This window comes from Copadichromis virginalis, linkage group LG4, assembly GCF_057382275.1.
Source record: "Copadichromis virginalis isolate Kocher_CV1m ecotype Utaka linkage group LG4, C_Virginalis_male_GT1.1, whole genome shotgun sequence".
Lineage (NCBI taxonomy): Eukaryota > Metazoa > Chordata > Actinopteri > Cichliformes > Cichlidae > Copadichromis > Copadichromis virginalis.
Window position 1 is genome coordinate 9,392,907 of NC_140621.1, and position 22,864 is coordinate 9,415,770.

At 37.7% G+C, this 22,864-nt stretch overlaps 1 protein-coding gene across 1 annotated transcript in view; it reads left to right on the forward strand.

Annotated features, from left to right (window-relative positions):
- abat (4-aminobutyrate aminotransferase) overlaps positions 1 to 22,401 on the forward strand; it is a 29,935-nt gene extending 7,534 nt beyond the window's left edge. The window contains exons 2-16 of the mRNA XM_085453382.1: positions 4,435 to 4,577; positions 5,996 to 6,093; positions 6,209 to 6,238; positions 9,306 to 9,423; positions 10,454 to 10,503; positions 11,323 to 11,403; positions 11,691 to 11,783; positions 12,725 to 12,787; positions 12,915 to 12,978; positions 14,829 to 14,977; positions 16,654 to 16,791; positions 17,921 to 18,088; positions 18,961 to 19,107; positions 19,694 to 19,805; positions 20,132 to 22,401. Of these exons, the coding sequence (XP_085309508.1) occupies positions 4,508 to 4,577; positions 5,996 to 6,093; positions 6,209 to 6,238; positions 9,306 to 9,423; positions 10,454 to 10,503; positions 11,323 to 11,403; positions 11,691 to 11,783; positions 12,725 to 12,787; positions 12,915 to 12,978; positions 14,829 to 14,977; positions 16,654 to 16,791; positions 17,921 to 18,088; positions 18,961 to 19,107; positions 19,694 to 19,805; positions 20,132 to 20,253 (1,503 nt within the window). The 5' untranslated portion in view covers positions 4,435 to 4,507 and the 3' untranslated portion in view covers positions 20,254 to 22,401. The remainder of the gene's footprint in view (positions 1 to 4,434; positions 4,578 to 5,995; positions 6,094 to 6,208; positions 6,239 to 9,305; positions 9,424 to 10,453; positions 10,504 to 11,322; positions 11,404 to 11,690; positions 11,784 to 12,724; positions 12,788 to 12,914; positions 12,979 to 14,828; positions 14,978 to 16,653; positions 16,792 to 17,920; positions 18,089 to 18,960; positions 19,108 to 19,693; positions 19,806 to 20,131) is intronic.
- Positions 22,402 to 22,864: the final 463 nt, after the last annotated feature.

The window sequence follows — 22,864 nt, forward strand, 5'->3', positions numbered from 1 at the left end:
AAAGTCGTCTTAAGCACAAAATCTGTATTTTTATTAATTCTTAATGATCTTTTACTACTTTTTAAGTGACTTTGACTTTCTTGTGCTCTGCTGCTTTAGACACAATAGACCACACTCATGGTTCATTAAAACACTATGTGGGCCTTAAAGGTATAGCCTTAGAGTGGTTTAGGTTCTTTTAACACATAGAACCTTCTTACCATCTTGGTGATCTATGTCATATGGAGTCCCACAAAGATCAGTTCTCTGGCTAATCCTTTTTTCCCTTTACCTTCAGTGCCTGGCATTGATTTTTTTTTTTTTTAATTTTAAAAGATGGCCTTCCACATTTCTATGTGCCTGGCACGCATGCCTATAAAAAGAAATGTCTCCCTTAAACACTCCAGTAATGGTTTAGGGGAGATGGATGAAAACATGGAAAGCTTTATGATGTCATTATGTTCTGACCCAGCAGTGCCTGTGCTGCTCCTCTCTTGGACTTGGTCCTCTGCAGCTAAACTCACAGTAACAAACCTTGGTGTGAAACAAGACTGTAATTTTAAACTAGATAAGATAGATTCTTTCATTAAAGCATTTATCACTTTAGTCCAATATCCAGAACCAAATCCACATTATTATTTTAAGTTTTTGAGCATCTCCTTCATGCTCTGATAACAATGCAATTGGACTATTATAATGCACTTTATGTTGCAATGTTTTCTTTGGTCAATCCAAAATGCTGCAGTTTTTCTCTTAACTGGTACTCACAAGCATAAACACATCCCATTGTCCCTCCACTGGCTTCCTGTTCATTTTTGAATATTTGATCAGTTTTAAGTCCTTTAATGCATCAGCACCACTGACTCCATCTGTAGGAGTCCTTAAAACCTGGATGAACAAGTTTTTTCAGGTATTATCCCGAATTTGTGGAATGAGCTCATTGCCCATGTTAGGATGGCCCAATTACTGCCTGTTTTAAAACTCTTTTTTTAAATTTTATTCCTCTGCGTTTGACTCTGAATAACTCAGCGTTTAACTTTTTTCATTGCCTTTTATAAAATAATTTTATTGATTTGTTGTGCAGTGTTTTGGTACTTTGTTTGGATTTTACTGCACATTTTATTGCACACATATTACTCCTTCCTATAGGTTTATTGTAGAACAATTAAGGTCTTCACCTTACAATATTAAGCACCTCGAGGCGACTGTTGTTGTTATTATAAATAAAATAAAATTGAATTGAACTTTAATTTTACTACTGAGTGGGACCAAAAATATCTCATATAGAATCACCACTCCCATTCTTTAAAAAAAAATGCATAAACAAAAAGGTTTGCTCACGCTTCCATTACCTGATATTACTGCGGCATTAACAGGATTAACACTGGTTTCTGCCACCAAAGCTCTGAACAACATTAGTGCTAATTTACATTTTGGATACAGAAAGGGAAAAATAGATTGACCTATATAGAAAAATGAATGGATATTCACAGAGTTGAAATCATCCAACAGTACATAGTGTATATGTTTCCCAGTTTGCTTGTGCAGGTTTTTAAAATAATGACCAGGGCAAATATCTTCACTCTACTGATCACTGGTCACTGGTTTAAAACCCTATCGTTGACACACACACACACACACACACACACACACACACACACACACACACACACACACACACACACACACACACACACAGACACAGACATGCATACACAGAAGGCAGACGTCACAGTTGGAAGCATGTCAAACACCAGCTACTCTTGTTCTATGATTTAATTTTTCTGACAAAATCATTTGTTCCCCAGAATAAAGTAGAACACCCTTATGGCTTTTTATGTTTTTATGTTTGTTAAAAATTCTTCCATGAATTTTTAACAAATGATTGTTTCATAGAGTTCATTGGATCTGGGATTCTTCATATGTAAGGAGGCTTTATAAATAAAATCAATCTGATCAATGTGGTTTTCATGTTCAACAAATGCTAATTAAACTTAAAGTGATTGTTGCATGGCATAAATTTGTCAAAATTTGTCAATTATGAGGAGAAATATTATATGCCCCACTTCTGTAATCTTACTCAGTGGAAACAAGAAACATACAAATGTGTCTTTATATTCATTTAGCGCCTGGGCTGTTGCCATAGTGACAGGGTGGTAATGTCAGTTGCATTTTAACTTGGTTCTTGTCACTGGGAAATAGCAATGACTGAACAACATGAACCTGTGATAGTCATGTATTTTACTTTTATGTGAACAACACCTGCACAGCGCTTGACTAGGAAAGTAAATGAACAGTTACAGTGTTTAAAGAGCATCTGAACCACTTGTTAACAGCCTCGATTGCATCAAGTGCTCAAAGGAGATATTTCTGAACAACTTTAAACATGTTTGTTTGTCTCAGTAACCCAGGAAAGTAAAACTTCCCATAATTACTTTTACTTAGCATTATTATGAATGGGGCCTCAACATAAATTAATAATCCACAACTAAAGTCCATATGATTTTAACTATTTCATTTGACAGTAGTGCTGCTGAATTCCTGTTGAGTTCAGATTTCAGCTTATTACAGTGCAAACTGTGAACTTCTTCTCCCCCTTGGCATATGAAGATGCAGTCTTGTGTAACTTTCACAATCAAAACCAGTTTTTTCCAGTTCATGAGGCGTTGCCAAGAAACCGTCTGTCTGTGCATGCATGTCTTTGTATGTTGTGCTTGCAGTGTGCAAGCGCCAAGGTTTCCTAGCCTGTGAAAGCAGATAACTGGATTTTTCCTGTTCCTGCAGACAGTGTTACATAACACATGATGAATGAGGAGAAAGTGCATACAGCCATCCCTGCCTTTGCCTCACTCTACCCTTAGTTCTTTTTATCATAGAATACTATTGTCATAGTAGTTAAAGTGCTACTCTCTACCTTAAAAAATAACAAATATTTTAACAAAAAGTTCTTCTGGTAGTGGGCTTGCCCAAATTTTAACATCATCAAACTCTCAAACACCCTTGAATAATACTATATGAATATAATATAGTGTTCCCAGTAAATCACCACTGTCTAATAGTAGGTCTGGGTAGCCATAGCCCCCAGGACATTAAGCAGGCATGGAAGAGATCCAGGCCACAGACATCTAGTGGACCATGAGAGCCCTAGAAGGACCTCCGCAGGGGCAGGTGTAAATAAAAATTTCCAGTTCACTCTGTCAAACGCTTTTTCTGCATCTAGAGACAATATTGTGGTTTCAATGTTTTTACTGCACGAATAGTCTATTAAATTAAGTGATCTACATGTATCTGTTGATGACTTTTATGAAACCAGTTTGGTCAGGATATATTATGAGGGAGGTTTTCTTCTCTAATTTCTTTGAGAGAGCTTTGCAGATTATTTTCATGTCAACCTTGATAAGGGATATTGGACAATAGCTGGTGGGAAGAACAGGGTCTTTGCCTGGTTTTAGCAGGAGACGTTGGCAGAATTCATATTTGTTGGTAGTCTGCCATTTTCTTATATTTCCTGTAACATTATGTGGAACACTGCTGCCAGAATTCTTTGCTGGAAATCCATCTGGACCTGCAGCCTTATTATTGAGCATACTTTCCAGGGCTTACTGGAGTTCACCTGATGTCAGCGGTGAATCCAGTGCTGTCGCTTGACTTAAAAATAACATTTATATTTGATTTTCTTTTTTCCATCCAGTAGTGTGCAAACAACTCAAGAGCTCATATTCACATAATTGTAACTGTAATGTAATTACTAAATTTAATACGTAATATGTTACTACTTTACTGAAGAATGTAATGTGTTTACAGTAACACATTGCTTTGGAATGTGTTACACTGTAGACAGGTCAAGCAGAGTGTGGCACTGGAAGTAACGACACAAACACTTGTGTGTGGGAGGGGTTTGGTAAGGAGAAGGAAAAAATACTTTTATATGTGTACAGCGAGGCTGGGGTCCTACAGAATTCAGTTAAATATGGTCGGGTGTGGAAAGAATGCTTCACAGGTTTCCACAGAAGAAGCATAGTTTAGGGATAAAGGGGAATACTCACCCATCACTGGATGTGAAGTCACTGAAAAACCTCATTTTGGTTCAAAATCACAAACTATTTGAAGCCATTTGCAATTATTTTGATTGGTCATTCTCTACCCCGTGTTTGTTTTTATGTTCTGGTGATTATTAAATTAAAGAGTTTTGGCTCTCTCTCCATTCTTTTAGATAGTGGCTTCAAGATACCCCAGGATTTAATCCAAGATTGCATAGATATGAGACTTGCTGCTAGAATGACTTTGTAAAAAACCTACACTTTTGACTCCTCTGCTGTGACAGATGCCACATTCTTGTTTATTTAATAAAGTTAATGTGCTTTTTTTTGTTTGCTTTTTTGCACCTCTCTGCTCTCTCTGATCCCCCCTTCCCCCTTCTTCCCCTTTCCCTCTTTCTTTCCTTTGTTTTTATAGGTGACTTGGAGACGTTAGAAGCTGAGCACACTTTTTGCCTGTCTCTCACACTTTTTGACTGTGGCTTTTTGCCATGGCAACCTCCTTGATCAGTCGTCAGCTGGCTTTCTCTCTGCAGAAAAACGTGTGGCTCAGTGCTTCAGGTAAATCTAGCATTACACCAGATCCTTGTTTTCTAGTCAGGATATAACATTCAGTAGGTAAAGATGTGTTACCAGTGTTGGAGAGTGTCTTAAAACTGTTTGGACCATTGTGTAAATTAATCTTATTCTTCCAGCCATATTAGTGCCACAGCTAATAGGCTAAGCTTTTCCACATGTGAGGAATGTATTGCTTATTTCAAAGTGACTTTAAGAATTTTCAGATGATTTTTTTTAGTTGAAATGTCTCATCTGAAAATACAATTTTAATACCTCTCATGGGTAAAGCAGTGAAAGCAGAATAGCATTGTGTAATCAGTGTAAATGTTTAAACCGAAGGAGGATGTGCTTATCAATACACATGTTTGTGCTTTTCCAAGATGAGTGACTGAGTGGTGTGTCAAAGGTCTTCTGTCCATAACCACGAAGCCAGACATACTACTGTAAATCTGAGTAACAAGTAAATTATTCACTACACATGGGACACTATTGCGTTGGCAAAATCTGTCTACAGACAGCTGCCGTTATCCGATAAACTGGATTTGTGACAGGCGTCTCCATAAAGGCTGTTTTATATAGTAAAACAATGTGAAAGAGGAAGCTGTCTAGACTGTATAATATGCTATAAATAATTAATGCATTACAACAACTGTGGATTTAAAGTTGAAGCTCTGCCCTTCAAGATGTGATTGAAGTACAGACTTATTTTGTTCATTTTAATTCCAGTCTGGTTGTGTGCAGAAGCAAAATCACAAAAAAGTGTTGCTGTTCCCAAGCGTGTGGACTAACTATATATAAATGTGTGTTTTGGAGCAACTAAATTTATCTCAAGAAAGTGTTCACCTGCAACTGCTTCATAAACGGTTGGTATAAATGTCCAGCGGAGCACTGATATGAGCTTTAAACCTTATCTTTGCTTGTTTGATAGTAGATCAACTAACAGCCTAGTCATCCATGAGATGAGCTATTTCAGTTCACAGAACTTGTTGCTGTAACCGCTAGCTCAGTAAAGATGACCCCAAATTGTCCAGAACCAGTAAGAACTAGTTTCTGGGCTTATCTTGTTTTTCAACTGTGAGTCAGAGTTACCGGGATAGAGGACACTGTAACGGTCGGGGCAGATACTATGGATTTTGTTGTATAGTTGTTTGAGATATAACTATGGAAAAATATAAATTTCCTTATTTGCTCCCAAGCTGCCCTGAGCTTATCCAGGACAGAGGACATAGTTAGGGACAGTATTAGAGTATATTTGCCTTTAAAAAATCATAACAAAGAAGCAAAAGTTGCCAGCACTTTATTTGTTTCTATCATGGCTGGCACCACATGTAAAACACCAGGACATGACCACAAAATAAGTACCAAATATTACACCCCTCACACCCACACATTTATGAACTTTTTTGTGGTTTCTCCACAAGGTTGCAGATATGTCAGCAAAGCAGCAGCAAAGACACAGGTGGAGTTTGACTACGATGGACCCTCCATGACAACTACAGTCCCTGGTCCACGATCACAAGTAATGGTGTACACACACACCACACCACACACACACACACACACACACACACACACACACACACACAGACACATTTATTGGAATCAAAAGCTTTTCTCTCTCTTTCTATTTCTAGGAGCTGATGAAACAACTGGGACAAATACAGGTGAGATGTGTGTGTTAGTATTTGTGGTTTCTGCTACTTACAGTTGAGCATGATTGTCTACAACAGCATAAATACAACAAGAGTACTTCTCCATCCTTTTATATATGAGTTTATTTATTTGTTTTTACTGAATGCCTTGTTTCGGTTGATACTGGTTCTGGATACTGATCTCCTACAACCGCTGGCAAAAATTATGCAGTCATCACATTTGCAAGATGTTCAGCAACTTTGTAATCTAAAAGAAATACCTGAACAAATTTCAATATTTTTAATCATGTTCAGGCTATAACAAGCTGGCTGCTTTTGGTGGATATGCAGAAAATATTTATTGAACAAAAGTTGGCATTGGAAACTGGTGAACTGGTCTTTTTTTTTTGTGTGTGTGTTTTTCAGGGGTTGCATATTTTTTTTGGAAATTATTTCACTGATTATGTTTGTACATTAATAACTGAACATTTTTTAGTATATTGCATTTTAATAACATGATACAGTGGGGCAAAAAAGTATTTCGTCAGCCACCGATTGTGCAAGTTCCCCCACCTAAAATGATGACAGAGGTCAGTAATTTGCACCAGAGGTACACTTCAACTGTGAGAGACAGAATGTGAAAAAAAAATCCATGAATCCACATGGTAGGATTTGTAAAGAATTTATTCGTAAATCAGGGTGGAAAATAAGTATTTGGTCAATAACAAAAATACAACTCAATACTTTGTAACATAACCTTTGTTGGCAATAACAGAGGTCAAACGTTTACTATAGGTCTTTACCAGGTTTGCACACACAGTAGCTGGTATTTTGGCCCATTCCTCCATGCAGATCTTCTCCAGAGCAGTGATGTTTTGGGGCTGTCGCCGAGCAACACGGACTTTCAACTCCCGCCACAGATTTTCTATGGGGTTGAGGTCTGGAGACTGGCTAGGCCACTCCAGGACTTTCAAATGCTTCTTATGGAGCCACTCCTTTGTTGCCCGGGCGGTGTGTTTTGGATCATTGTCATGTTGGAAGACCCAGCCTCGTTTCATCTTCAAAGTTCTCACTGATGGAAGGAGGTTTTGGCTCAAAATCTCACGATACATGGCCCCATTCATTCTGTCCTTAACACGGATCAGTCGTCCTGTCCCCTTGGCAGAAAAACAGCCCCATAGCATGATGTTTCCACCCCCATGCTTCACAGTAGGTATGGTGTTCTTGGGATGCAACTCAGTATTCTTCTTCCTCCAAACACGACGAGTTGAGTTTATACCAAAAAGTTCTACTTTGGTTTCATCTGACCACATGACATTCTCCCAATCCTCTGCTGTATCATCCATGTGCTCTCTGGCAAACTTCAGACGGGCCTGGACATGCACTGGCTTCAGCAGCGGAACACGTCTGGCACTGCGGGATTTGATTCCCTGCCGTTGTAGTGTGTTACTGATGGTGACCTTTGTTACTTTGGTCCCAGCTCTCTGCAGGTCATTCACCAGGTCCCCCCGTGTGGTTCTGGGATCTTTGCTCACCGTTCTCATGATCATTTTGACCCCACGGGATGAGATCTTGCGTGGAGCCCCAGATCGAGGGAGATTATCAGTGGTCTTGTATGTCTTCCATTTTCTGATGATTGCTCCCACAGTTGATTTTTTCACACCAAGCTGCTTGCCTATTGTAGATTCACTCTTCCCAGTCTGGTGCAGGTCTACAATACTTTTCCTGGTGTCCTTCGAAAGCTCTTTGGTCTTGGCCATGGCGGAGTTTGGAGTCTGACTGTTTGAGGCTGTGGACAGGTGTCTTTTATACAGATGATGAGTTCAAACAGGTGCCATTCATACAGGTAACGAGTGGGGGACAGAAAAGCTTCTTACAGCAGACGTTACAGGTCTGTGAGAGCCAGAGATTTTCCTTGTTTGAGGTGACCGAATACTTATTTTCCACCCTGATTTACGAATTAATTCTTTACAAATCCTACCATGTGGATTCATGGATTTTTTTTTTTCACATTCTGTCTCTCACAGTTGACGTGTACCTCTGGTGCAAATTACTGACCTCTGTCATCATTTTAAGTGGGGGAACTTGCACAATCGGTGGCTGACTAAATACTTTTTTGCCCCACTGTATATCATTTTTAAAAGTCACTTTATCTTCCGTAGTAGGTCTCTACTGTAGTTAGTAGGTATGTAGTGACACTGAGGCAACAACTACACTCATCATTGTATGAAACTTTTCAGCATTACAAACAAAAATGTGGAACACACACACAAACCTAGACATGTTTTAGAAAGGCAGTCAGACAAACTGTGACCTCAAATGTTCAAATGGCTCATTGTATTCAGGCCAAAATAAGCAAAAACCGCATCTAAGTATGACATACAGATAGGATGTCCTACGAGAGCTCTGTCAGCTTATTCTAACATGTTTGCCTTTAAATATTAATTGATAGTAATACATATTCTCTTGAAATTGTAATACTTTTTCTCTAGCTACAATGACTATGCCATGCTTCTGTGTGTGTGTTGGTAGATTGGGTCTGTAAGTATGTTAAGTCAGTGAACTACATAAATAATTCCTGGAGCACAATATGCTGTTCCCTCTTTTTTTTAGCACCATCCACTCTTAAGGTTATATGGTGCTTCTGTCGTATCTGAAGCTCAGTGATACCAGAGATGGCATTATGCAAGTGATGTCTTCATATTGTGCAGGTGTTTGTGTGTGGATTTTGATATAATTTTATTCTAATTGTTTGTATTGTAGTAACAATAAAGTTATTAATAATTTTCAAGGAAACTTTGAAGCATGCTAGAAAGACTGTTAAAAGGTTACAAATGCAGAATGAATTGAAGGCGTTATGTTTACCTTCAACATAAGATTCTTCAAGAACCATAATAGGCTGAATTTATTTTCTAAACATATGCTAAACTGTGCTGTTTTGTTAAACTGCACTGTTTTTTATAGCAAATAACTTGCTGCTTTTGTCTTTACAGACTTTTTGTTATCATATTCCAGACTCGAGAATAATTTATGAATATCTTTATACTCTTAATCGTAAGTACCATGTGAGGTTTTTAATACATAACATGTTTTTCCCCAGAATACTGGTGCCATCAACTTTTTCTGTAACTATGAGGAGAGCAAAGGGAACTACCTAGTGGATGTGGATGGGAATCGCATGCTGGATATCTACACTCAGATTTCTTCCATCCCAATTGGTTAGTACAGATATTTATGTAATAACTTCAGTTTAGATTGTTGAATTGTGAGACAGGGATGAAATCTATAATCATAACAAATGTTATTTTATATTGCATAGCTGTCATTGAAAAAGGGCAGACACTATGGTTGGATAATAAATGGTTTCACCCAGCCATGAGCCATGAGTGAAAGACGTTTTTGAATTTTAATTTATATTGTCTGAAAAATGGCCAAAAAAATCACAAATTCTGCCAGGCTATGTTAACTCAGTGTAAAGTGCAATGGTTTTGTACTTAAGACAAGTTAGTATGAAAAACATAATTTGCATTTAAGCCCTCAGTTTGTACTCTTTCTCTGTGTGTGTGTGTGTGTGTGTGTGTGTGTGTGTGTGTGTGTGTGTGTGTGTGTAAAGGAGTCTACCTTAACATCCATCAGAAAAAACTATATGTAGCTGGCTGTGTAGATCAGCGGCCCCCAACCTTTTTTGCGCCACGGACCGGTTTATGCCCGACAATATTTTCATGGACCGGCCTTTAAGGTGTTGCGGATAAATACAACAAAATAAAACTAGTACCGGTACCGAAAAAAAGAAAATTTATTCATAACACACATGAAAAGACCAAGGAAAACCGAGTAAATGATAAAAACGATAACAAAATAACGCTGAAAACCGATTAAAAACCCTGAAAACTATACATTTCAGCCCTGAGCCTCAACTCTCGCAGTCCAGTACCAAACGAGTCACGGACCGGTCATAGATAACTATGGTGTTTACTGGTTCTTTTGATACAATTGGATCAATTATATATGTGGTCACTTTGCTGCCATTAGACTTGTTGTACTGTATTACTGTCGGAGTCAATTTTGATACACTGAGCTACTTTGCATTTCCACTGTGGTTTGTCCAACGATAACAGGGATATACGTAGTTTACTTGTATACTTTCCAATAAAACTAATAATACTTATTTTAATAGCATACTTGAAGGAAATGGTGTATGCGATGCACCTTCCTTTGTAAAACCACTCCTGTTGTGTGCTCCTATAGGCTACAACCACCCTGCTCTCCTCAAAGTGATGACCAATCCAAACAATTTGGTAAGTTCGTTTCTTTTATCAGGGAAAATAAAGATATGGAGCAGATGGCATTGCAGTGAATGATTAAGTATACAGTAGTCAAAGGAATTGCATTCTGTGTTTTATACAGACAATTGTGATTTCCATTAGAGCAGTTTAGGGTAAATTATGCTAAGCTACCACAGTTCTGACATCATACAGCAGTTACAATCTTTCCTCACAATGCCACTGTGAGTAAGCAAGCTGGACAATGATCATATGATGATTTTTTGGTGTAGAATCATCATCCATGATCTCAAGACACAGTTACCTCCATAGAACTCATAGATCACAATTTTAGCTAAGCATATGGTTATATAGATAGAATAACCTGTGTTGGGATTAAATAATTTGCAGTGCCTCAATAATGCTATGCTTTTTTTTATTAATAAGTGTTAGAAAGTTATATAGTGTAGTATTAAGTGGACACAGCACTGAAAAATAAAGGCATTAGACAACAATTCAACTCAGGGCTAAAGGACCATGACTCAAATCTCATTCTGTTTTTTGTTTTATTATAAATATTCTGACTGGAACATGAAAGTGGCACCTCCAACATATGTGTCCACTGAGTGTTTTCATCATTCTTATGTCTAATGTTGAGCTTCCTGTATGTTCTCAGAGGAGAGGTGAGGTGTAAAACAACAAATGGTTTTTAAAGTGAATGTAAATCCTAATATTTGTTTTGGTTTGGGATTTAACAAGTAGGACATATATGTAAGTACATGTAACATCCTTTTGAAAAAGTCTGAACAAGACTCTGCGTATTTGCATGTACTAGATATTTTTGTCTTTCTTCAGAGTACATTTGTGAATCGGCCAGCCTTGGGAATCCTGCCACCTGAGAACTTTCCAGACAAAATCACCGAAAGTCTTCTCTCAGTGAGAAACACACAAAAACTGAGTTTATCTTTTTATACCCAAATTTGAGCTATCACACTAATATTTTTTCTGCTTTTTTTTGTAAAACAGTACATTTTAAAATTCATGGATAACAACTATCTAACACACATTTAGAATTTAAATTTGTGTACAGGTTGTTCTTACATTCTAGTTTTCATGTAACTCCATAATGTATTATTTGCCTTTATTGCTATTTCTGCAGATAATGGTAGCTGTGCAATGATAATAATGATAATCCTTGTTACTCCTACTTTGCTTTCTGTCAGGTGGCACCTAGTGGAATGACTCGTGTTCAGACAATGTCCTGTGGTGCTTGCTCCAATGAAAATGCTTACAAAGCTATTTTTATCTGGTATAGGGTAAGTGAGTGCAAATTTGATTTAATTTGTTAACACCATGTTAAATTATATCTGGTGACCACATGGTATGGGGGGTGTTAGTGCTCATAGCATGGGTAACATCTGTGAAGGCACAATTAATGCTGAAAGGTACAACATATGCTGCCATCCAAGCCAGACAATCCCTGCTTATTTCAGCAGAACAATGCACAGCCACATTCGGCATGTGTTACAACTGCGTGGCTTTGTAGTAAAAGAGTCAGGTACTAGAGTGGCCTGCCTACAGTCCAGACCCGTCTCCCATTGAACATGTGTGGCGCATTATGAAGTGCAAAATATGACGATGGAGACCCCAGACTGTTGAGCAACTGAAGTTGTACATGAACCAAGAATGGGAAAGAATTCCACCTACACAGCTTTAACAATTAGTGTCCTCAGTTCTTATTGACGCTTATTGAGTGTTGTTAAAAGAAAAGGTGATATAACCCAGTGGTAAACATGTCCAAGCTTTATTGGAACATGTTGCAGGTATCAAATTCAAAATGAGTGAAGATTTGCACGACAACAACACAAACAAGTTTATTAGTTTGAACATTGGATATCTTTTCTTTGTAGTGTATTCAATTGAATATCGGTAAAAAAGGATTTGCAAATCATTTTATTCTGTTTTTATTTACATGTTACACAACATCCCAACTTCATTGGAATTGGGTTTGTAGTAATGTTCTGTGATGTTCTATTATCAGTAATATTATTTGATCGTAACACTATAACAGACAACTGAATCCAAATCTCGGACAAAAACACAAAACCTAAAGCAAACAAAAGGTCACCACAGGAGATAGCTGTCCTTAAAAAGACGGTAGTGTAGAAAATGTCTTGTATTGAGTAGGAAAAAAAATGTAAACCAACAAGTTGGAATTAAAATGAATTTAATCTCTGTGGGTTTTTTTTTTACTTAGAACAAAGAACGAGGCCCAAACACACCAACTAATGAAGAACTGAACACCTCCATGATCAACCAGGTCTCACTATTCATTAAGTTATTCACCACTTTCCTGCCATATTGGACTCAATATTTGCTTCTTATTACTTGATGTTTGTCTTTTCTCTTGCTTAGTGTCATTGAATCCTTATGTCTTTTGATCTCAGGCACCAGGTTGTCCAGAACTCAGTATTTTATCTTTCATGGGGGGTTTCCATGGAAGAACATTAGGTATGTTAAATACTGTATACATTTTTGCTACTGTTAAAACAACAGCACCTGTCATAAAACAATTACAGTGGTATTTATTGAACAAATAACAAACTGAATTCATGTTTTTATACCCAAATTTGAGCTGGTACACTACAACTGTTTTATTGTAAAACAGTTCATGCATAATAATACACTGGCACATTATAAATACTTTTTCATCTGAGGGATTGGAAACGGTCCAGGCAGATTGCTCAGTGATGCAAAACAACCCAGCTGTTATCATACAAAAGCCTGTGCTATAAAAATAGAAGTTTGATTAATAACACCTCAAACATGTAAAAATTGAAAGCTCAAGGGTCCACATGTAGCATTTTTATAGCTTTTCACAGATACACAAGCATTGTATGTATTTAACCCTGTATGATGTCAGTTTGAAACTTTAGACTCAAGTCAGTGTGCTCTTTGTACAACTGGGGAAATCATTATTTGATTTTTGCCTGAATTTGTAAGTTTGCTCATTTAAAAAGAAATTAATCTCTAATTGTATGGTAGTTTCATTTTAATGAAGAGAGACAGATTATCAACCAGAACTCCAGAAAAATGAATTACATAAAAGTTGTAAACTTATTTGCATGTCATTAAGTAAGTAATGATACATAAAAATACAGGTCGCTACACAAAACACAACGTATTACTTGGTGGAGAAACCTTTTTTGGTTAGTACTTTACTTCTTGTAGTTCACTGGATTTGCACACATTTCAGAAAGGATTTTTGCACTCCTCTTTGGCTGCTGCTTAGCAAATTGAAGCTTCAGCTTCCCCCAGAGATTTTCTACTGAGGTCTGGAGACTAGCTAGGCCACTCTTTGACCTTTACCTGCTTCTTCCTTAGTCCCTTCTATGTTCCATTGGTGCTATGCTTTAGGACATTGTCTCGCTGGAAGATCTACGAGCCCTCTTCAGTGTTCTGGCTTAGAGAAGGAGCTTCTCTTCCAAGATTTTTTGGGACATGATAACGTTCATTGTCCTCTCAAAGCAGTGAAGTGTCCTTAGCAGACAAACAGCCCTGACACATAGTATTTCCACCATAATGTTCTTTGGGTAATCCTCAGCATTCTTCTTTCTCCTTATTCCAGTTTGAATGTGGCTTCGTCTGACAAAAGCACACAAGCCTTCTCTGAATCATTTAGATTTTCGCTGTAGACAGGCCAGTTGCTAAAGCAGGGAAACTTTACAAGCACCACATGATTTTAATCCTTTATAGCTTACTGTGTTACACCTTTACCATGATCATGCTCTCCCCGTGAGGTGCATGCAAGATCTAATGTGGAGCTTCAGACTGAGGGCGACTATTTTCTATTTCTTCTGTTTTGGAATAATTGCACCAACAGTTGTCACCTTCTCACTAAGCTTCTTGTTGATGGTCTTGTAACCCATTCCAGCCTTGGGGAAGTCTACAATCCTTCCCCACCGGAGGAGGTTTGAATGGAACAAACTGAGTCTATAGACCGGTGAACACATAGCAAGTGAATATTAGGAGTATGTATAATTGATTGATTAATTGTCTGCCAGATTTCAGTCAGTCTCTGGGAACCAAAATTCTGGCTGCGTTGTAGGAGATCAAATACTTTCAGTCAATGACGTGCAAATTTATTCATTTTATTTAATGTGTTTTTCTGGATTTTTGGTTGCTATTCTTTGTCTATTAAAATGATACTGTTAGAGATTGTTAATTTTTTCGTAAGTGAGCAAACTTGCAAATTTCCCAGTGGATGATGGCAATCATTAGACTTTTTGGAAAGATAAAACCAAAAGGCATATTCTAACTTTGTGGATTTGTTACTAATTCATTGCTGTTGCCTTGTTAAGGTTGTTTGGCAACAACACACTCCAAAGCGATCCACAAACTGGACATTCCATCATTTGATTGGCCTGTTGCCCCATTCCCCAGACTACAGTACCCACTGGATGAGTTTACCAGAGAGAACGCTGAGGAAGAGGCTCGTTGTTTGGAGGAGGTAGGCTGTATGTATACACAGAAAAGATACTATATGAGTATATGTGAACAATCATAAGGTACAGACCAAAATGTCATCACAGGAAGCAAAATGTTTTTTTTTTAATATATAACAGTTTTGATTTGAGTTGAAGGTTTTTAACCTATCAGCAGAACTAGTATCTGCTCCTTTGTGCAAGGTAAATGGTCTGTATTTATATAGCGCTTTACTAGTCCCTAAGCACCCCAAAGCGCTTTACACACGAAGTTACCACCCATTCACGCACACATTCACACACTGGTGATGGCAAGCTACATTGTAGCTACATTGTAGCTCTGACAGAGGCAAGGCTGCCGGACACTAGCACCACCGGGCCCTCTGACCACCACCAGTAGGCAATGGGTGAAGTGTCTCACCCAAGGACACAACGACCGAGACTGTACAAGCCGGGGCTCGAACCAGCAACCTTCCGATTACAAGGCGAACTCCCAACTCTTGAGCCACGATCACCCCTAGGTGGAACAGGACGAGCACTGCCAGAGCCCTAGGTATACTTGGTGCAGAGTCCTAGGTTTCTTCTGGTACATAACAATGTCCGGCCTCATGTGGCAAGAGTATGCAGGCAACTGCTGGAGAATGAAGGAGTTGATACCAGTGAATGCCCCCCATGCTATGTTTCAGTCCATTCGACACCACCAGGTTGCATCTCAGACTTGCCCAAATCCAAATCTGGAAGAAGGTCCTCCAGGACACCATGCATCATCTCATTGGGGGCCATAAAAATACAGAGTGTCATTTTGATACTGCAATAACACATTAGCTAGTCCATGAAATTATTAATTTTGAGGATGATTTTTATTTTAGATGTGATGAGATCTCATGTGTTTTTTAATTTGTTCTTTTCATTTTTTCATTTTTTGAGATTGTATTTTTGAAGTTTAAGTAATTGTTGTTTTTTCATGACATTACACATATTGCAGTTTACATTACAGTAAAACTGAAAATAAAATTGATCACATTATATTGGCATCTGTCAAAACATGGGGTATAATGAGAAAAAAGACTGTCTTTTGGGTATGCAGTGGTTAGTACCTACTACAAATGGTCCAACAAAAGGCAAATGGTCAGCCGGTGCTAGGGCCATACAGTATTTGTCGCATGCTCAATTATGCGGGTAGAAAGCATTAGAAAACAGTGTAAGCTCCTGCATATGGCTCTACATAGAAGCACACTGTTCTGAGTTTCAGTGAAGATGCTGTACACTGTATGCTGAAAAACTAGTACGATCAACCAATTCCCAACTTCAGGTGTGATACCTGATATCACAGGACAAATTGACATCTGGCTTATCGGAGAATTAAGAAAGCGGATCCAGCTGTTCTCCTATAGCCCAGCATGAGTAGAGAACTCTTTTTTTTCCTCTTGTACTTTCCCATTGTAGTGTACATTTCAGTGGTTTTTCTGTAATGCAACCGTTCTCTGACTTGTATCCCCATGTGATGTCTGTGTTGTGTGTGTAAGGTCGGGGGGCGGGTTCATTCCACTGCAGGGCAACCTGCCACTGCATGTGGCGAATAAAATTTGAACTTGAACTTTAATGTTGCTTTAATGTTATGAATGACTGATTTAAGTTATATCACTTTGACAAAAAAGTGCCATGTTGTGTGTGATGTTGGAATTCTTGTGTGCAACTCAAGGTGGAAGATTTGATTGTGAAGTGGAGACAGAAGGGAAAACCTGTAGCGGGAATTGTAATTGAACCGATTCAGGCCGAAGGCGGCGATAACCACGCCTCGCCAGACTTCTTCCGAAGACTGCGCAATATTGCACGCAAGGTAAGACACTAGCTTTAAAGACAGACTGGTTTGTATGTGGGAGTTAATCATAATAAAAAAAAATTGGGGGCTTTTTTTCTAGACTTACAGTGTTTTAATGTTGCTAAAATATTTTTAAAGATATGTATAGATATGTCCATGGGAATCATAAAGGGGTGCAGGAAGAGCAGGAACTGAAAATGGTCTCAAAAATATGTATACAGTTTCTTTGATAATGTTGTGGAAAGGGCCCACATGAGAAACTGGGACCATTTTGGAGGGCTGCACCAATAAGCTGAATTTAATATTCTGCTCAATATTAATGTGATATATTTATACACTGCTACTGGGAAGAGGAGATGATACAATTAAAAATGCAATGTTGGTGTTGTGTAATAACAACACCAAGATTTGATTCCATTTTAACTAACATTCCCCAAAACAATTGTGAATAAAGGTGATCATCACCAAGGGAGGATCTGTATCTGGATTTGTTCAACTTCATTACCCACAGTGTTTGTTTTGTTTTGGAGTTTAGTTTGTACATTTGTTCCAGTCACATCAACAGCAATAGCTGCAGTATCTGCCTTCCATTCTGTATCTGAAGTCACTGGAATGTCCTTGCCTTTCTTTTCACAATTTCTGCTCTCAGGTCCTACACTGTAGCCTCTGTCATAGCAGTCAGTAAGTTGCAAAGTGCGACAAACTGTGTGACTGAGTGCTCATGCCCTTATGAAATTATCCATTTTACTTATAATACCAAAAACATGGTTAATTTTCAGCACTGACCAACACAACACATCCTTATGCACAATACAATGCAAAATAACAATTTAGGTTCAGGGTTTATTTTAGTCACTTTATCTTGGATCTGCTTTAAAGGTCCAACATTTTTCCCTGTTGTGTCAGCGTGTCCTATTTCACCCTGTCCAAGCATGCAGTTACCTCTGTGATTGAAGCATTCCCTGTCATGGTCTTTTTCATTGAACCCTTGTTAATCCACGTACAGAGAGTGGTAACTGAACTGTGTCTCGGACATCACAGCTCTCATCCAGAACCAAGGAGAAAAAGTCAAGATTGTCTGCTTTGGAGTTCAGAGATTCAAAATTTCTGGCAGAGGTATACTGAGTATATTTGCTTCCCCCCTCAGCATGGCTGTGCTTTTCATGTGGATGAGGTCCAGACTGGTGGCGGAGGCACAGGAAAGTTTTGGGCCCATGAGCACTGGGGTATGGACGACCCTGCTGACGTTGTCTCTTTCAGCAAGAAGCTTCTGAGTGGGGGTTACTACCACAAGGATGAATTACAGGCAGACAAGGTTTGACATTTTTATGTCTGTTTTTCTACAATAATTTTAAATTTTAAATTCCAACTTATTTGTTTTTTGTAAGTTCTACATTACATTAGTTTTGTAATGGGCTCAGGAGGAATAGCAGGTCATCTACTAATCGAAAGGTTGGTGGTTCAATCCCCGGATGCTCCTGTCTGCATGCCAAATACCCTTGGGCATTAATTCCAACCTCAAGTTGCTCTCCTGGACTATACATGTGAATTTTAGATAGAAAGAACTTGCATAGAAAAAGCATAGAAATAAGTGCCTATGTGATTAGATGAATGAGGCTTTTAGTGCTCAGGCAGAGGAGAAAAGCACCACATAAGATTTAGAATCAGCTAACCAATAAAAGTTAGCTTAGTTTGAAAGGAAATGAGTTTAAACATTTTAGTGTGGGAGTGGCTTCCTGCAGAGGTGGAAATAGAAGAGGCACCACATCCAGCAATATTACATGTCACAGTTAAAAGATTCTGTCTCACAAAAAAGCAGTTGTGAAAGTCTGTTGTTGTTATTCTTCATAATATTAATAGTTTTTATAACTTTAATAATAGGAATATCATTTCAATTTTACAAATTGAATGTTTATCTGAATGATTTGGCAGTCAGTTTTGGTGTGTTGTGACACAATTCTTTTCTGGTAGTTTTCATCTTTGTTGCCATGATGCAGACACATAAATGTTTCTACACTGATATACAGCCTGTCGAGAGTGCTGGTGCATCACAGGGGTTCCTGCCCAGTGTCAGCTGAAACAGGAATCAGCCCCCTTCCCTACCCATTTTGATAAGTTTTAGCTGTTCTTTTTATTTTAGGTTTTTACTACCCAGTATCCAGTGTTTTGTTCTTGTGCTTTCCGCAGCCCTACCGCATCTTTAACACATGGATGGGTGACCCGTCAAAGAACTTGTTCCTTTCTGAGGTTCTCAATGTGATTCGGAGAGAAAATCTTCTGGAGGAAGTGACCCGCTCTGGCAAAGCTTTGCTGAATGGCCTCTATGAGCTACAGGTACTGGTTTTTTTTTTTTGTTTTTTTAAATTAACTTGGTCCAAACTCGTGGCCGTTCATGTTTGAAAACCTGCCTTAACTAAAACTGTCCGTGGAGCAGAAGTGAGTCCACCTCACCTGCGCGGCATCGCAATCATACCTACAATCATACCTTGCTAGTTTCAAAATCTGTACCGGGTCCTGTATTTGTGGTTCTTGTCGTTTGTGTGTGCCTGCGAGCTGCCAAGCTGCGGCCGATTGTGTACGGCAACCGGAGTAATAATAAAATGCTGAAAAACGTGGTTGCGCTGTGCCTCTTATCTGCCACAAACTGTATTTTGTATTTACTCATGTTGTCTTTTTCTAATACAAAAATTTGTTTGATCTGAAACATGTAAGTGTGAGAGACAGAGAATGGAGGCAGTAGCATTTAAAAAAATATTATTAGCTTTTAAGTTTCAAGTTAGTACATCACTTCAAAATTCTTTGGTTGTTAATCATTGACCTGAATATTTTTGCTGGTTTTTAAGCTTACTAACTGAGCGTAATGCTGCATTTGAATGCTTTGAATGGTCGTGATCATAAATTACGTGGCTTTTTTCCGCAGGCTCAGTACCCCAGCATACTGAGTCGAGCCCGAGGACAGGGGACGTTCTGTGCCATTGATGCCTGTGATGATGCCACACGTGACAGGATCATGCTCAAGGCCAGAGACAAAGGTATAAAGCATATCAATATATGGTGTTTTTCTTTTTTATGATGGCTCCTTTGGTTCAGTTTTGCACTCATGGAGATCATGGAAGGCAAGTTTATGATATTTGCAAAACTAGACAATAATGAGGATAATCCTTTGGCTTAGCAAAGCCAAAGGGGTAAAGAAATTTACGATGTTGTCATTTCTGTTAGCAGTAACCTTAACTTATCTTTAATATAGCTGAAACTAATCAGCGAAGTCATCAAAGGAATCATATTTGAAAGTGCTAGATATCTGTCTGATATCTCTGTAAAAAACAATTATTGTTGTTCCATTTTGTTTCGTTGGCAGGCGTCCTCCTCGGGGGCTGTGGGGATCGCACAATCAGATTCCGCCCAGCTCTGGTTTTCAAGGAGTATCATGTGAACCTCTTCCTCAATATTTTTAATGATGTGTTGGCGCAGCACAAATAGATCCTTTCCAAAATCCTTCTAAAAATATACAATCCTGAGTTAAATCAGAATGGGGGAAAACGTAACTCTGGACAGTTTAAGAAAAGAGAAGCACAATCTAAACAAAATAAAATTCAACTAGCCCTGAGCTACAGCTAAAAGAAGGCTAGTTGTAGTAAATGCAAATTTTGTAGAATGTTCATGTTTCTGAAAATTAAATCTGTTAAAATAAGCCTAGAATCTTTTTAAATAAAGATTCATTTCTGTTCATGTACATGTATTCAAGTCTGGTTGAAGTTACTTTTTCCTGGAAAACAACTACTTAAAGAAAACAGTTAAACAATTTGTCTTTGTACAGAAATGTTGGCCAGTCTGCTCTGGAGATGATGAGACATCACACAGCTGTATTTTCCAAAATCTCGCCATTATAACTTATACTGAAGTATTTCATTTCACATTCACATAAAAAAGTGTTGGTTTTTACGTCAAATTAAAGTGCTCTCTAAAGCTACGTTAGTTGTTTTTTGTGGCACTGTTCTGCTTAATTTCTGGAATCGGGAAACATAAAGTTTGCTTTATTCTTTATCTGGCCTAAAAACACTCTTGTTTTGAATATTACCAGGGAAAATATCCCTAATATGTAAAACATTAAACCTTTTTACATTTATGAATTGAGATATATGAGATTCATAAGTACGACTGCACATGTGGTTGTAATTCTGTAACAATTACTATAGCAATAAACACAATAAATGTCTTAACTCCTAATGAACTTTAGTTGTTGACTCATAGTGTTGCATAAAGCTGCTTTTAGTGCTCAAATGCAAGAGTCGCCTCACTGCATACATTCATCCTGCCACGCACCTATCCTGGATACAGAGTACAGTGTCAGTGCTGACTCTCTGTATGAACACAATCAATCTAAACTGTCCGTTAAAACTGTCCATAATGTTATGACTATTGTGTTGCTCTTAATAGTAATAAACTTGAAATGATGTAGCCAAGAAAATGTGACTCTTAAATAGACCATGAAAATGTCATAGATAATTTAGTGCCTGCATGTTATTTCAGTGTAACATTTTTTATGCCCTCTGCTCAAATGAGAGCCTTGGTAACACCATTTACTTTACTCTTAAAGAAAAAGAGCTTCATTGTTGCTGCTTGACATTTTATGGAAATATGGTTACATTTTGTTTTCAAGACTCTTGTTTTTGATTTCATTTAATACTTTTTATTTGTGACATTAGGGTGTACTTTGCTTTACTCTGTGTCACCTGGGATAGGCTCGAGACCGATGTCATCCTATTTGGGTTTTAAGTACATTACACTTTGCATAAAACCATTTCTGAGTCTGACACATGACAAACAAGGTAATGTGCTCACAGTCATTGATTCAAAATAACATATTAAAAAGTTAAAGCATAAACACTTTAGCAAATACTAAACCCGTACAATCATTATGCTACTATCTACACTGTTTACACATAGAACGAAACAGACCCAAGTAAAAGTTTACTGTAGCTAGATAAGCTATTTTGTTAAGGGGGAGTTGAACTTAACGCACAGGTCTATTACAGAGGGTGGTCAAAAGCACACATTAGTTTCAATGTGAAGCTGAAATAAATTACCAAATAACTTTAAAGCTGAAATTCTTTTGACATATTTGGCATTTTAATTTTTTAAAGTCTGCTTCTGTAGAACGTCCTCAGTAGTAGCAAATGTTCCATGCAGTTTTTAAGTGTTAGGAATGTGATTCATGTCTTTTCTAATTATGTCTTTATTGTTTACCTATTAGAACGAAATACAAATAAACAATATTTCTTCTCCTTTTTTACATTTACGTTGCATAAATTTTACCCCTCTTAATGTAGTGAATTAAAAAACAGTTCACAGGGTCAGATCATCAACCTACACTTAATACTGAACATACATGAAGGTTGGGTTGTAGGGTGTCTCCTAATATGATGGTGATTTAGACAATGGTGCCTGTCTTCTTGTTGTCAGGCATTATATGGAGGATCTGTAATCATCTTAAAAAAAAAACCCATTTACACTAAATACTTGCACTTGTGATTTAATATTGATGGTCATTGATGTAATTATTATAGATTGTTGTCTATAAAATATTCTGTCCATGTACTGTGATTAATAAAGTTTTGAGAAACTTGAGTTTTTGTTTCTGTTGAAAGGTTTTTGACCTAATAAAAATCATAGAACTGTAAATGGACTGATAGGTTATGGTATTCAGCTAGGTGTCATTCAAATCTGAAAAAACAAAGAAAGAAAAAAAAAAACGTGCCCCTCAGAATTATTTTTCATTTTAAATGTGCAAAAACTTTTAAAAGGGAACTCACAGCTTAAAATATGCCACCAGCTCCAAAAATAATAATCATTTAAGGTTGAATTATACTAAATACTTAAAGTTTTATTTAACTGTGTTATATACGCTATGACACTAATCCTATATTACACTGAATTTCTGTACTCAATATATGCTAACAAAGTGCTATCATTTAAAGTGTCATATTTTATTTTCTACAGGTGAAACTCGAAAAAATTACAATATCATGCAAACGTTCATTTATTTCAGTAATTCGACTTAAAAGGTGAAAGTATTATAATTGTTATAGTC